The sequence below is a fragment of the Canis lupus genome, chromosome 7, assembly GCF_003254725.2.
Source record: "Canis lupus dingo isolate Sandy chromosome 7, ASM325472v2, whole genome shotgun sequence".
NCBI lineage: Eukaryota > Metazoa > Chordata > Mammalia > Carnivora > Canidae > Canis > Canis lupus.
This window is the reverse complement of record NC_064249.1, coordinates 670118-686733: the sequence shown is the minus strand read 5'-3', so window position 1 is coordinate 686733 and position 16616 is coordinate 670118. Positions and strand designations below refer to the sequence as shown.

The 16616-nt window shown below is 38.5% G+C and overlaps 1 protein-coding gene across 18 annotated transcripts in view; it reads left to right on the top strand.

Annotated features, from left to right (window-relative positions):
* The window catches only part of PPP1R12B (protein phosphatase 1 regulatory subunit 12B), a 204676-nt gene that overhangs the window by 71443 nt on the left and 116617 nt on the right, over window positions 1–16616 (top strand). For 10 of the 18 annotated variants that reach the window (XM_049111988.1, XM_049111990.1, XM_049111987.1 and 7 more), the window contains 6 exons: window positions 192–304; window positions 3463–3666; window positions 5160–5242; window positions 6399–6524; window positions 9113–9292; window positions 12461–12643. In XM_049111988.1, coding sequence (XP_048967945.1) covers window positions 192–304; window positions 3463–3666; window positions 5160–5242; window positions 6399–6524; window positions 9113–9292; window positions 12461–12643 — 889 coding nt within the window. Of the gene's footprint in view, window positions 1–191; window positions 305–3053; window positions 3213–3462; window positions 3667–5159; window positions 5243–6398; window positions 6525–7038; window positions 7080–9112; window positions 9293–12460; window positions 12644–16616 lie in introns of those variants that run through there. The other 8 variants (XM_049111991.1, XM_025458518.3, XM_025458519.3 and 5 more) reach the window with 5 other exon arrangements.

Here is a 16616-nt window from a genome sequence, read left to right as displayed (position 1 = left end):
ATTTTACTACTGACTTTATTTCCTTTTAGCAACAGTAGCTAGAGATTTCATTTTAGTTTAAGTCCAAGCATTACATAGCCCTAGTAATCTGTTTTGATAATGGTTAAACCTTTTCCGTTAGCAGAAAAGTGCATATATACAGATAAGGTTTTCATACTTGCACTTGATGCTTCTCTTGTCTTGAATAATAGATAAAAAGCCAGAAGCCATTGTCAACCATTCCAACTCTGAAAGCAAGAATATTATCACGGAACAGATACCAACACCAGCTCAGAATACCTTCTCTGCCTCTTCAGCTAGGAGAGTGAGTATTTTGCAAATATAGTATGAATATTATATTTCTCCTGCTATGGTAACATACTTTGAAAGGCTTTAAAGATACAGTCTTGCAAGATAATACAGATACATCTTACCTGTCCTAGTCTGGTTAGGCTGGCATAGCAAAATATCACCAACTGTGTAACTTTTTTTTTTTTTTTTTTTTTTACCAACTGTGTAACTTTAAACAATAGAAATTTATTTCTCACAATTCTGGAGGCTGGGATGTCCAAGATCATGAGGCCAGCTGAATCAGTTGCTAGTGAGGACTCTCTTCCTAATTTGCAGACAGCTACCTTATATCCAAATATAGTCACATTGGAGATTAGGGCTTCAAGGTATGGATGGGGAGGTACATAAACATTGCATTTATAACAGTGCCCATAAAAGCTACAGATCCATCACTAAACAAATTTGGCTACAATGTATTTAGATAACATAGGATATAATAATTTGGGACCAAAGAAACTTTGTCCATTGCCTATTCAAGGCTAAGTAAGGTGAGTATGTGAAAAACTCAGACTGGGCTAGGAAGATATCTAACGTTCAGTATTAATTGATTTGATGACTTAGGTCCTTTTTTTACTTCCCGTTTAAAATTTTACATTCAGGGATCCCTGGGTGGCGCAGCGGTTTAGCGCCTGCCTTTGGCCCAGGGCGCGATCCTGGAGACCCGGGATCGAATCCCACATCGGGCTCTCGGTGGGTGGAGCCTGCTTCTCCCTCTGCCTATGTCTCTGCCCCTCTCTCTCTCTCTCTCTGTGACTATCATAAATAAATAAAAATTTAAAAAAAAAAAAATTTTACATTCATAAGTAGAGTATGGTACTCATCATAATGAGTAGAGAGCAGAGGTAGAAAGAACTTGTTGAACAACTAATACAATTAGTTTTGAGATTAAGAATTGATAGGAGTTCTGGAAAGAAAGCTATTGAAAAAATTCTGTGGTTTTATGGATACTAACTTCCTGATCTTTATAGTACCCCATGAATTGAAAAGACAGGATTACGGTATCATTGTAGAGATGAGGAAACAAAGGCCTGGTTTCCTATTTATTCCTACAAGCATCACTGTGAATCTGTAGAGATGTTTCAGATAGAATTCCCCCCACTCATTACCTAGTCATTTAGCTGTACCTCACATACTGCTTCTAGGTGTGACTAGACTTTTTGCTTTTTTAAAATTAAAAAAATGTTTTGTTTATTTTTGAAGATAGCATGCATATGAACAGAGGGAGAGGGAAAGATAATCTTAAGCAGGTTCCATGCACAGTGGGGAGCCCAATGCAGGACTCAATGCAGGGCTTGATCTCACGACCCTGAGATCATGACCTAAGCCAGCGGAACAAAATCAAGTGTCAGATGCATAACTGACTGAGCCAACCAGGTGCCCCTAGACTTCTTGCTTTTTTAAAAGACAAATACTAAATAAAAATTTAAAAAAATACATGAGCACCTGGCTAGCTCAGTCAGTAGAGCATGTAACTCTTGATCTCTAGGTCATGAGTTCAAGCCCCAGATTGGCCATTGAGCTTACTTTAAAAAAATAAAATAAAATAAAAAATAAAACGTATACTTATTACACTTTGCTAAAATAATGCTGGAAAAGGCATTTTTCCTCTCAGAATCAGGATGGCTTTTAAAGAGCTGACATGATTGAGCTTCTAAAGCTGTATATTTATGTACATAAATATATACATTGAGGGGATCCCTGGGTGGCTCAGCGGTTTAGCACCTGCCTTTGGCCCAGGGCGCGATCCTGGAGCCCCGGGATCAGGTCCCACATCAGGTTCCCTGCATGGAGCCTGCTTATCCCTCTGCCTGGGTCTCTGCCTCTCTCTCCCCCTACGTCTATCATGAATAAATAAATAAAATCTTTAAATAAAAAAATACATTGAGATGACATTAAAAGAGAAAATCTGAGTGTGAGCTGGAGACGAATGATTTAGAGTTTCTATTGCATTTTCACTATACCAGGCAGTAAAGGTGGCCTGATATCTGGTGAAACACCAAAGCCGTCTTGCAGAGGTCCCCCAGATTCCAGGGAAGGACTGTTGACTGCTGTTCTAAAGACCAGTTTTACTTCAGACTGGTGTTTGGGCTAATACTAGACTATGATGTTTTCTATGGTTTATAGCAAAATGAGGTAATTACAGACAATGTAAGCTTTCCAGAAAGCTTTCTTTTCCAAAGTTAAAATGTTTTTCTTTTTAAAATCTTTTCTAAAGATTTTTATTTAGTTATTTGAGATACAGCACAAGAGGCAGAGGGAGGAGAAGCAAGCTCTCCACTGAGCAGGGAGCCTGACACAGGATCTCAGAGGACCCTGAGATCATGACTTGAGCCAAAAGCAGACGCTTAACTGAGTCACCCAGGCACCCCAAAATGTTTTTCTTTTTTTAATGAAATGATGGTGATAGAGATGGTAATCAAGTTTTTGAAAGACGTTCTCCTGGCAAAAGCTAAAAGATGGCAACTCTATGACATCTACCATTTTTTTCTTTTTTAATTTTGCTGCTTGGTGAAATCTGAAACACTTGGAACTGCTGCCAAGATCAAATAAGCTGTTTCTTTAAAATAAGCAATTAGAATCTGAGTGAAGTGAATTTTAGTATTTTTATTAGTATCAACCTAAATCAGCTTACCACAGTTATTGCGGTACCTTAAAGCTCCTCTGTGTTTTCTAGTCTCCACATACTGTAAGAAGGAATTAAGCTCATTATTACCATTTTACAGGTGAGCATATTGAGACCTAGAGAAGTAAAATGTCCTATTTTCAGTTACACTATGAGTCAAGCAAGAGAAGATGTTTTTACTAGAACGTGGATCTCCTGGTGTTCTAGGTCAGTACTCATTGGTAAGAGAGCAAATAGTGTTTAATTTCTCAGAGAGCAACTCTGTCAGTAGAAGTACTGTGTTAAGAATCTGAGGCTATTTCTGGCTCAGGGAGAAAGGGAGCCTTGAGCAGTTATTAGCGTCTGCCAGGTGAGGAAGGGAACATTGGCAGAAAGCCTGCCATATATTTGTTCTCCTTGGACTGCCTTATGTTGCCTCACTGAACTTAGTTAAGTGTGGGAAAAGGCAAGTAGGCTGAAAAGAATCACCAGGACCTTTTTTTCCTCTTTTCTTTGCTTCTTCCCTCTAGTTCTCCTCCAGCCTTTTTAACAAGCCGGAAGAACCCAAAGATGAATCTCCTTCTTCGTGGAGACTGGGACTCAGAAAAACTGGCAGCCACAACATGTTGAGTGAGGTGGCCAATCCCAGGGAAGCTCTAAGGGACCGAGGCTCTTCCATCTACCGGTCATCATCAAGTCCTCGGATTTCTGCTCTCCTGGACAACAAAGATAAGGTGCAGTTTAGGCAGGGTGTGGGGAGTTCCAGGGCAGTTCCCTTTTGTGGAAATTCAATCTCAGGAACAAGTGAAAGTGTTTTCTAGTCTCTAATTTGATTCTGGAAGTACAGAATCTTTAAAGGGAGATGGCACGTTGATAGTTTAATCAGTTGGCTTTTCACTTGCTATTATTACTTGGTCAAAGAAGAAAAACCCTTTACCTTTTGGCATACCTTATGTCATTCTTCTTTGCCCTCCTTAACTAGGACAAATAAAATAATAAATTCAGTCAGGAACATGAAAATTTGGATATGGCCTAAGTTTCCCTTGAACCAATTCCAGTAATTGAATTCTTTCAGTGTTTGGAAGCAAAGTTCCTTATCTGGTCTTTTGAGCCTAATGAAGCTCAGGCAACTTAGGACTTGGGAAAAAATGTTTAAGTGCCTTATTTTTTTCATTACTAGATATATGATCAGTTGACTTCACAAACAGTTCATCCACATAATCATCCAAAATCAGTACATTTTTATTTCTTAACTTTTGGTTCCAGATTTTCTAGGGCTCATTTGATGCTCTCCTCTGGGGTCAGGGCTTCCCTGTAACCATAGTCTCCTTGTTCAACATTGTGTTTCTGGAGACTCTTCAAGGAGGTGATGATATTGGTTGGATTAACTCTGCAGCATATTTGTTGTACATGAAGCTGCATTTCAAAGAGAAGACAGGCTGTGGAAGAAATAAGGCTTATTTCATGAAGAACTTTATTTTTTTAATTTTTAAATATTTTATTAATTTATTCATGAGAAACACAGAGAGAGAAAGAGAGCACAAGGCAGAGACACAGGCAGAGGGAGAAGCAGGCTCCATGCAGGGAGCCTGATGTGGGACTCAATCCTGGGCCTCCAGGATCATGCCCTGGGCTGAAGGCAGGCGCTCAACCGCTGAGCCACCCAGGGACCCCCTCATTAAGAACTTTAGAGTAGGGCAGCCCTGGTGGCTCAGCGGTTTAGTGTCACCTCCAGCCCAGGGTGTGATCTTGGAGTCCCGGGATCAAGTCCAGCATCAGGCTCCCTGGGTGGAGCCTGTTTCTCCCTCTGCCTGTGTCTCTGCCCCCACCCCACCCCCGTCTCTGTCTCTTATGAATGATTAAATAAAATCTTTTTTTTTTTTTTTTAAAGAACTTTAGAGTGGAGCTTTCTGTTTGTGGCTTTTCAAAGGCTCCATCTCTTTTGGCAAGGTTGCTGATTTGTGTAATTTGTGCTGCTGTTTTCCTTTTTTTTGGATCATCCTGGCTTTTCCCATGAGAATTGTTTCCCTACATATTGGTTTTTAATGGAGGAAAGGCAGGAATTAGTCTTTGAAAACCAGCCTTTTGTAATACTACTCAAACCGCAATTGTTACTGGATCTAGAAATAAGATTATATAGGTGTATTGAGCTCTGCGTTTTTACCCAGAATGTTACACTGTGACAGTGTTGTACCTTCTCTGTGCTTTACTTGTTTTGATTTTACAGGAGAGAGAAAACAAAAGCTATTTTAGTTCACTAGCACCCCGGAGGCTCAGCAGCACAAGTGACGTTGAAGAAAAGGAGAACAGGTAATCCTAATACAGGCCAAAAGATGGTCCTCTTGAACTTTCCTAGGCATAGTGATGCCTTGGCCATCACTCTGCTGCCATCTTTCCGCAGGTGCCCTGAGCACATTATGAATTGTTTATGCCTTCTTCTTAGAACTCCTCCCAGCCCTTGCACTCTTGCTTTGCCAGTGCTTTGCCCTTTAGGCTCTCACTTCAGCTTGGGAATCACTGTCTTTAGGAAGCCTTCCCTGACCCTTCTAAGGGCGAATTTGTTTTTACTACGCCAGCAGACTCTGTAAAGGTAGGGTCTATGTCTTGCTGGTTTCTCAGGGACCCCTAGTGTTTAGCACATGACCTGTTCCATGGTAAACACTAAAAATATTATTATTTAATTATTGATCAATTTCTAATTTGTAAGTAGATAAAATTTCAAGTCTTCTCCATCAGTTAAAATGAATGTGAGGATTTCGAGGTACTGCTTGCTGCATCTCGGAGCAGAACCTGATCTAGAACCTTGCTGTTCAAGGTGTGGTCTTCCCAGCCAGCAGCATTGAAATCACCTAGAAGTATGTTAGAAATGCAGAACCTCAGGCCCCACCTCAGTCCTGCTGGATTAGAATCTGCATTTTAACAAAATTCCCTAGGTGATTTGAAGTTTGAGAAGGACTGCTCTGGAGAGCCACAGCTTTGGCAGCAAAGGCCCTGAGGGAACAATTGTGGATTAGAAATCCTACTACAGCCCTTTCTGGATGGCTTCCAGCAGGTTATTCTCTCTTCCTTTCCTGCAGTAGTTACCTCTTTCCCTTGTTACAGACTTCCTCATCTTCCCCATCGTCCTCTTCTCTGCTTCCATATGAGCTACCTATTGGCTTTATAAAGCCCTTTAAAGGAGAAACAAAAAAGTTACAAAAGAATTGGAGACCTTTGACATAAGGGTTTGGTACCTATTGAAATTAGTTGGCTTTGAAGTTGATAAAAGAAAGCAGACAGTAGTAATACTTGACCTGTCCTTTGTGTATACAGGAAAAAACCCAAGCATCCCTTGAAAAGTGTGTCTGTTTCTTTAGCCGTATTACAGTTTCCCTCTCCGACCCTTCTCCCAGTTTGCATTGTATCATGAACAAAACTGGTGGTAGGAATCAGTGCTTTGTTTTGTTTTTTTTCCATGCCTCTGCAGAGAATCAGCTGTGAATCTAGTGAGGAGTGGTTCATATACACGGCAGCTGTGGAGGGATGAAGCGAAGGGAAATGAAACTCCACAGTCAGTTGCTCCTTCTACCTATGTATCAACCTACTTGAAAAGGTACCAGGTTCCAAGGGGTGGGAGATGATATTTCTTCACTCTGGCCATGGGTGTATGGGTAATAATTGCATGCTGTTTTATATCCAATTAGCACCACAAAAACAAATCAAAAAATGAATTACTTTCAGATTTCTTGGGAGTAACATCTCGACTAATTATAAATTAACTTTATTTTCCTGACTGAATTAAAGTAAGCTGATTCCAAATTCTCACCATGAATTTATACTCTCTCCTCTCAGTCCTAATCTTCGACTGGAAGTGACTTCTAGTAATCCCTGAGCAGGACTGAATTTAAATCACCTTTGTCCAGTAGCTAGCTTTCATTTTTCTAAAACTAGAGAAGTTCTCATCTCAAGTTACATTTTTATGGGGGGGAAGGGAGGGACCCTATAGGGTGGTGAGGTGGGTGGATAATGGGGACAGTTTTGTTTTGCATTAAAGAAGTTTCATATTGAAGCCTGTTAATTTAGGGACTTGAGTTGTTTTTTTTTTTTATGACTTTAATGGCCCTCAGATCCATCAAGATGTGAAACTCGCAAGTTTGGTGCAGAGAAGGTACATGGGTTTTCTTCCCCTTTTCTCATCTATGTTCTCTTTTCTGCAATTATTTTCTTTGCCATGTACCAGCCAGCAAGCAAAGCACCTTTGCCAGAGCCATTATACTATAAGACGTACTTAATGAGTATTTTAATTTGAACTTTGCTGCTGATATGGAAGAGTCTGATTCTCATTGCTTACTTTGAATTCTTTCTTCACTTTCATTTACTCAACCCCTCCAACTGCCTCTTCGTGTCATGGGCTTCATCATTAGGTTTTATAGACGATGGATTGGCTGCTCAAGTAACAGCCTTTTGCTATAGACTATATGTTTGGGTTCAAAACCTATTTCCACTTGATTGGAAGAATCTTGTCAACTAGTTAATATCAGAACATGTGAATTAATAAAATTAGTAAGCTATAAAACAAACAGCCACTGTTGCCTTTTAATGGTCTTCAGTTCTGCAGATACGGTTCAGTGATCTCACTGAAGCTTCGTTATGTATATAAACTCAGTGTTTTTGGCTCAATGAAGCAATCACTTATTTGTCTTCAAGACTAAGATCTTAGTCTATCTAAACTTTTTTTTTTTTTTAATTTTTATTTCTTTATGATAGTCACAGAGAGAGAGAGAGAGGCAGAGGGAGAAGCAGGCTCCATACACTGGGAGCCCGATGTGGGATTTGATCCCGGGTCTCCAGGATCGCGCCCTGGGCCAAAGGCAGGCGCCAAACCTCTGCGCCACCCAGGGATCCCCTTAGTCTATCTAAATACATCATTACTCCTTACGGTTGTATCCAAGACCAGGAAAATTGTTCTAAGAAAATAACACTCTAGATCTAGGAAAGAGAAAGCTGCATTTCATTTCCAAGCATGTCGTTACATTGTGATGGGGTTGTTCTTTTTCGTGATCGAAATCATTAACAGAGGGGTAGAGTGAGTAGCATCTGGTTAGATAGGTATAGTTGGCATAATTATGGTAAACAGAGGAGAAAGGGACTGCCTCTAGTTAGGGTAGAAAACATGCTTAATTATATGAGTGCTTTTTGAAAGAAGATCCACAGCTTGATTCATGCTTTGGATTTCCAAATCTTCATTACCCTTAAAGCATTTTTTTGACTACACAAAATCTCGTTTTACGATCTTTTCAAAAGGGAAGAATCATATGCTATCGCTATTTTAAAAAGAAAGTGCAAGAAGACATTTGGCCCTCTTGGACTCTTCCAGGCCTCAACATACTTTCCATTTTCTAGTTCATCTCTTGTCCTTAGGCAGAAATTCCCTTCTTGTGTCCCAGTAAAGTGCATCTTTACCAAGTAAGCCTTCACAGCTTGTGTTGGTCACCCCCACTAGTGTCTCATTACCATAACAGTCAAGACGGTTTTTTAAAAATTCTAACCCAAGTAATGTTTTGCTTTAATTGAGATGGTTCATTCTTATCTTCCTTTGAAGCAAAGGAAAGTTGCCTTCTGTTGCCCATGCAATGTTATTTCCTGTACTTAAAACTTTGAATCCTCCCAAAGACACGTTTGTTTTAGGCTTAATAACCACTGTCCTCAGAGACATTTTTTTTCCCCACAGAGCTTTTTTATTCTCCATTCTTTAATTTTAAATTTCTACTCCAAAACCTCTACAAATTCTTGGTCTTACTTTAGCTTCTGCAGTGCTACTTCTATATCAGGTAGACATTTGGGGTTGCATGATTTTTTTGCCTTGGGGTTTGTTGGGAATTACTTTTTCTAATAAAATTATTCTATTTGCTAAATGTTTCTCAGCCCCTATTCTATTCCTATATACTGCTCTTCTGCTTTCTCTTATTGCATATCATCTCTCCTCAAGCTTCCTTCACTCTTTTGGATGATTGACAGATGCCTGCTTGCTGCCAGTGACCCAGCTATAGCTGGAATTGATCATTCACTCCACTTCCCAATTGCCATATCCTCTCTTTGGTCTACATTCCTTTCAAATGCACAATCTGGGGGGAAGGTGGTGCTGGGGCATGGTGGGTGAGCAGCATGTCCTGAAGAAAGTGACTGTGTGCTGTTTTGCAGTGCCTCATTTGGTAGAAGTAGTGACCCCACAAGTCCCTACATTTCAGCCAATCGCAATTCATCTCCTGCTACCTCACCCATTACCATTGGTTCATCTACCTCTCGGGGCAGCAGGTGGCAACCTGCCTCTTGCCCTACACCAATCAGTGCAAACACTGCTGCATCTGTACACCATGGCAGGTAAGGCTTCTTGGGGCCATTTGAGTTACAGTCATCAAAACTCATGCCTCTGGATACACATAAGAGATTCAAACCAAAGAGACTTTGTCACTGTGGAACAAGTTTGAATTCGTGTGAAAATGTCCATGATTTAACAAGGATGTTTTGTTTGGACTTGTATTAGGCACTCAGCAGTTGCTCATTGAATAATCATAGGGTATGTGTCTTTGTACTTGGTGTTAGGCTTCGACTTAAAGTGACTGCTTTTGTGGAATTACTTTGTAAGGGTCATCCTATTATGGGAAAGCACATATTAAAAATATCCACATTACTTCACTTACATTGATTTTCTAGTCATCGTGAGTAGGAGTCTCTTCTACTTACTCTTTTTTTCGGACAGCATATAAACCCAAAACAGATGATAAGCTAACTCTTGTTCCATAAGCTTCCTATAGCCTTCTGAAAATTCTCAGCTCAGTTTTTGCTGGAAACACTGTAAGAAGGAAGAGATGTGTGTTTGTCTAAATTTGTCTAGATTTGTGTTGTTCCTAGGGCAGTAGTGTCTAGTCCTTCTAAAGGGTAGCATGGGAAAGACTTCATCGTGAAAGTGCACCAGGACTTCAGCTGTGGTTTTGACTATGGCTTTCAATCCTTTATGTGTATGGCCAGAGACCTTTTTACTTTGGGGTATGGCAAAGGGACTCTTTTTTGAGGTAGTGTTTCTAGAACTGACACAAAGAAAATGAAAAACATTAGTGATGATAGTGTTGCTGCAAGAACACTCTGGTGGTGTTGCTTGATTGGTTTTTGTCCATTTATTATATTTCTTTCCTTAAAATAAGTGGTGATTATTTGTTTGGCTGGGAGGGATAGGCTCAAGATGGATTATTAATAATAATACTGTACAATTATGTTGACATTTATTAATTAGGTCCTTATAATAGTTCATCTGCATAGGTGTAGTAAATATTATACCCATAGATGAAGAAACTGAAATGCAGAGAGGTTAATTGCTTAACTATTAAGAGTTGAGACCAGGGAAAAATAGTAATGGCTACCATTTGTTGAACCCTATCGTGTGCCGAGCATTGGCTTCGGTACTTATAAAAATTACATGAGCAATTGGTTTATTCACATGTACCAGTAAGTCCTAATAACTGAGGCTTACATATGATAAAGCTTTATTTTTTTCTCTCACTTAAAGTCCAGAAATTTGCAGGGTTGGCACCACAGCTTCAGAGTCATCAAAGGATCCTATATCCTTCTGTCTTTCTGTTTCACAGTTCTTAGATCATGCTTCCATTTCCATGGGTTGCCTCTGAAGCTCTAGCTGTCATGACTGATTCTAGGCAGGAAGAAGGAAGAAAGGGGGAAACGCACCAAGAGGGTATGCTTCTGAACTGAGGTTTTTCCCCAAAGTGCTAATTTTCTGCTCATGTCTCCCTGGCTACCTCTAGCAGCCAGGGAGACTTTGGAAAATGTGGATTTTTAAGTAGGTGCAATGCTGCCCTCAATAATTGATGGATTCTGTTAGGAAGAAAAGGAAAATGAATATGGGTTAGGCATATCTCAGGCACACATATATTGTTCTTATTTTATAGGTGTGGAAACTGAGACCCAAAACTTAATCATCTGCACAAGATCACACATCTAGTAAGGTACTGAGGCAGGATTTGAACCTAGATTTGTCCATGTCAGAGCTTCTATTTCACTGTTAGTTTTCCACTGAGCTTGTATTTTACTCTGAGCTCTATACTAAGTGTTCTACATACATTATTTTATTTAATCATCATAAGACCCTTGACTTTTAAGGTATCATTATTCCCATTTTACCACATTTCAAAATAATAGTATAAGTCCTATTCTGTAATTCAATAAAATAAAATCCTTGGCATTTCCACAGGAGAAAAAAATCGCAGAAAGAACAAAACATGTTATTAACCTAAAAGAATGTCTGGTAAGGTTTTGATAAGTGTAATTTTTTTATAGCTTTGTTTCTGGCTACTTTTATTAGTATATCCTATAGACTCATACATCTTGTAAGTCTGAGGAATTTAGTTTCACCTTTTTTCTGAGTCATTAATTGTTTCTGGAGAAGTGGCTTGTGTTTTTTAGATACCAGTTCAAAACTGTTCTATTTTTATATTTGCATCTAGGTGCCATATTTAGATTTTTACAATCTAATTATTGCTTTCAAGTTTATTCTAATGATGTGATTATTTGAAAATGAGTTTATAGCTACTTATAAGCATTTTTGGTAATTGTGAGTAAGTGGGGGAAAAAAAGCCAGATTTTTAAAATTCCTTATTTTCATTGCTTTTCTCATCTCTGTGAATATCAATTTTGGATCTCTGTTACCCCAGCAACAAGCTGTGACATCACAAATGATAGCTTTTTGGGTGGAGAGCCAATGGTTGCTCTCAACTCTTTGTTAAGAAACAAAGATCTTGTTTTCATGTAAATGAGTTTAATTATACAGCTTGCTGTTGGAAAGTCTGCAGTTAAGGTTACATATAGAATCTTACTAGTTTTTGTTTCTGTTGCTCATGTATGCACTTAAGATTACAGACAATCAGGCATTTGGTTAAGTGGAAAGAGAGCAGTTGCTGAGCTAGGTAAGGGAAAACTAAGCATACTGAGGTTATATTTATCAAATATCTCTGGAATCCAAGAAGATGGTCATCTAATCTAGGCTGAGGACTACCACAAAGACTCTCACTGCCAAGAATTAAGGGGCAGGTGGAGGCCAATATCGTAAGTGACTTTAGTGTCGTTTTCATGTGTGTGGAGAGGCCCTGCCTCTGTGTGCCTGTGTGGAGACCAGATGGTACTCAAGAATCATTTAAAGCACTCTTGCATATGTTACTATCTTCCTTATGCCATAGTTATTTTTTTTTAATTTTCTAAATCTCAAGCAAAAAAAAATTCATGAAATATAACTCTTTGGGCAGAGGATATCAAACTAAATGTATAATCATACTGTTCTAAGATTTAAGAGCTCAGAATTTAAAAATCCAGTCAAGCAACAAAAAAAATCTGAGCAAGATTTCTCTAGGTACTTATCTCAAACCCTGTGTGTGTATGTGTGTGTGTGTGTGTGTGTGTTTGTGTGCTCCTGCTTTGTTATGTGGCATGCCTGACCATCCTTTTTCTGCTTGTGTTTTTTTGTTTTTGTGTTTTTTATTTCAGGACTCCTTACAAATCCCAGGCTGACTCAACAGTAGAGAAAACAGCAGACAATGTCTCTTCTAGCACCCCACTCTGTGTGATCACTAATCGCCCTCCACCTAACACTGCCAATGGGGTTACAACTGCCACTCTGCTCTCCACTCCTGGAACAGACTCCTCTGTGGAAGCCAGGGACAGGAGGAGGTATGTTATGTACTGATTTCCTTTGTAGGGTTCTGCTTTGAGGTAGGAGATAAAGAAATGGGTGTGAAGTCTCTCCCCCAATCCCAAATACATTTATGAAAGTAGATCTTTATGTTACAGTTTGGGTTGTCTATTTTGCTTCTGGGAGATTTTTGGCGGAGATCTTAATTTTTTCTGATTATTTAGCATAGATACTTATTCTGTTATGAATACAAGGCATATCTTTTTTCTATTTGTCTTAAAAAAGAAATCATGGTCAGACACTGTTTCCCCATTTTGTGGTAGAGAACCTAAAGCACAGAGAAAGATCTTTTCTTTTGTTTTGAGGAGTCTGTGAAGACTTCCCTGGCAGCAAGGAAAAGCCGTAGCATGAAAAAGGCTCAGAGAAATAAAGCTAGGATATCATTTTAATTAATTTAAGAATACCAGAAAAAGAACTGAATAGTGTAGGATGATGGCAGAAGGATAGTGACCGGTTATTTTACAATTTCTTTAGAGGAAAATGATGAGAGAGCAGTCATGAATTGGCACAGGAGAGATTTAAGGGAGAAGCTAAGAAGAACTTTTTGATTGTCAATATTAGAAGATGTTGGAAGATGTGACCAAGAAGAATGGGACATTTCCTCCCACTTGAAAAAGTAAAAAAATAGAATGCACTCCATGTAGCTGTTTCAGATCTACTTAAAAACTGAAGCCATATTTATTCCTTTTTTAAGACTAGAAAAGGAAGTGAAATCGTATAAAAATTTAGATTTCAGTTTGACCTCATTTTCTTTTGAATCTCCAAAGGAAGGAGATTTTGTATTTGTGAGTGTGTATATATGTATAATAAGTCTTATCATCCACAAGGTACAATGAGTTAAATTTTTTAGATGTTTGTTTATTATAATGGTAGTTCTAAAACTAAAATTTTGAGAAGCAGAAGAGAAATGTTAAGTGAGTTGAAAAATAGTGTTTCTCTTCTTTCATTCCTTCCTTTCTTTTTTCATTTCTTTATATAAAAATTGGAGAAAGTTTTCTGGGGTAATAGGTTGCAGAGCATCATCTTTACACTGGTTTCCAGCCAAGAAAATTTTTAATAAGTCAATCTTGGATATTGAATGCTTATATATATAATAGCTTGGATGTAATTTAGGTATTATTAGTTTCATCTAGGACTAAATGTGAAAGTAATATTTTCTGAATATTAGCTAGAAAAAACTCCATTTCAAAAATGCTTCTGGGCTGACACAAGTAAAATGAGTTAAATTCATCACTAAGATCATGACCCCTGAAAGGAGGGGTAAATCAGGCTTTTTATCAAACTGCATTATTAAATATTTAGGTGTACATACCATTATTTAGAGAAACCTAGAGAAACAGTTACTGTCTTCTGGGATTTTTATGACCTATGAACAATAAGATGGCACCTGCTACAGATACTAATTTTACTTGAGAGGTTTTACTTAAGCCACAAATATTTGTTATGTACTGTGTACCATATATTATCACTGGGACATAATTCCTCCAGAAGCAGCAAATATAATAATAAAAGAATTAAATTAAAATATCGATGAATTGGGCAGCCCGTGTGGCTCAGCGGTTTAGCACACCTTCAGCCCATGGCCTGATCCTGGAGACGCTGGATCGAGTCCCACATCAGGCTCCCTGCATGGAGCCTGAGCCTGCTTCTCCCTCTGCCTGTGTCTCTGCCTCTCTTTCTTTCTGTGTCTCTCATGAATAAATAAATAAAATCTTTAAAATATATATATATATATCTGGCAGCCCCGGTGGCGCAGCGGTTTAGCGCCGCCTGCAGCCCAGGGCGTGATCCTGGAGACCCTGGATCGAGTCCCACGTAGGGCTCCCTGCGTGGAGCCTGCTTCTCCCTCTGCCTGTGTCTCTGCCTCTCTCTCTCTCTCTCTCTGTGTCTCTATGAAGAATAAATAAATAAAATCTTAAAAAAAATATATATATATATATATCAAAATATATATATATATTGATGAATTACATGAATGTGGTGTTTCAAGATAAGCGCATTTTTAGGACGGCACAAAATAATAAACGGAGATATTAGATATTTATTAGATAATAGACAAATACAGTAATGGCACAAGATAAATAAGAAGACATTACATAACATTTGTTGGACTCAGTCACTAGCATTCTTTTTTTTTTTTTTCAAAATATTTATTGAGTGTTTGCCATTGCAAAGTATTATGATGAACCCAGGTAATATAGTGGTGAACAAGCAAACAGTCTCAGCCCTTGGGAAACATACATGGTAGTGAAGAAAGATAAATATTAAATAATTATAATATATACTATGGAGAGGTAGTGTGAGTTGTATCCACCTACAGAAGACCTCCCTTCTCCTGCAGGGTAAGGTTATCCTAAGGGTATGATGCTCAAAATGTGTAGGACAAATAGTAGCTAGGAGAAGGGGATAAGCATTCCTGGCAGAAATATGGCTATTGAATACCACTAAGGTGGGAAGGTGCTTGATCCTTTGGAGAATCTGAGAGAGGATGTGACTTTGATGTAGAGAGTTAGGGAAAGAGCAATCTAAGGTGAGGCTTGGGGAATAAATAGGAGCTATATAACACAAAGTCTTATGGCTGAGGACAAAGATTTTGGATATATATGTTAAGAACCATGATGAGTTACTGGAAGCTTTTTTTTTTTTAACATCTTTATAAAGACAAAATTTATATACCATATAATTTAAGGTGTACAATTCAGTCATTTTCGGCATATTCACAGATATGTGCAATGATTATCGTGGTCAATTTTAGAACATTTTCATCATCTTAAAAAGAAATCCCATACATTTAGTCATTGCCCCCCTATTCCCACCTCATCTACCCACTTCCTAGACCGAAGCAACCACTGATCTACTTCCTGTTTTTATAGTGTTGCCTATTCTGGACATTTCATATAAATAGAATCAATATGTGGTCTTTTGTGACTGACTTCTTTCATTTAGAATAATGTTTCAAGGTTCATTCCTGTTGTGGCATGTATCAGCATTTTATTCTTTTTTTTTTTTTTTTTATGGCCAAACACTATTCCAATAGTGTTGGAATTCCAACACTATTCAAACAAATTGCAATGTGGATATACTGCATTTTGGTTGCCATTCATAAGTTGGTGGACATGGGTTCTTTCCATCTTTTGGCTATTTTGAATAATGTTACTATAAACATTCATGTACAAGTTTTTGTGTGGGCATATGTTTTTATTTCTCTTGGATATATACCTCAGAGTAGAATTGCTGGGTCATATAGAAAATATATAAAAATATAACTTGATCTCACATTTTCTTAAATTCTGGCTTTTATTCTGGTTACATTATTCCATATGCATTGGACAGGGAAAGATGGACAGGAATAGAGAGAGGCATGAGAGAGAGCAAGTAGCTTGCACATAGATAATAGTAAAAGAGATGGAGAAAAGTGAATGGATTCAAAATTTACTTAGGAAAAGGTTCTAGGAACATAGTAGATAGATTTTATAAGGATCCCTCTCCCATTATAAATGTAGGAAAGTATAATTGAGTTCAGAAAAGTGAAAGGGAACTGCTAGGTGACAAAACTGAAAAGAATCCAAAGACCAGAGTAGTTTGAGAGGCTCAGGGTTGGTTGAAGACCTATAGAGTAGATCTTAGCATCTGGAGGCTCAGATTTTAATGCCATGTGTGGTTATGGGAAGCATGGCTTTGGACCTGACTAGGCTAGGGGCTGTAACCAAGAACCTGTATAAAGCTAGAGTTCTCAAAAGGCTGCCTAATTCATGATAAGGGTACTTTGTCTGTGGCCCCAAGAAATGTCAAGGATAGGATAGGACCTATTCAAGGGTCTGGGCAGGGACAGAAAAATCTTTTCTGGGAAATTCTTACTACCCATATAGTGTGGAAATCCCAAACCAAGAATTTCTTCCTTAAAAGATTGATTGATTGATAGAGTGTGGTGAGGGAGAGGGGGAGTGCAGA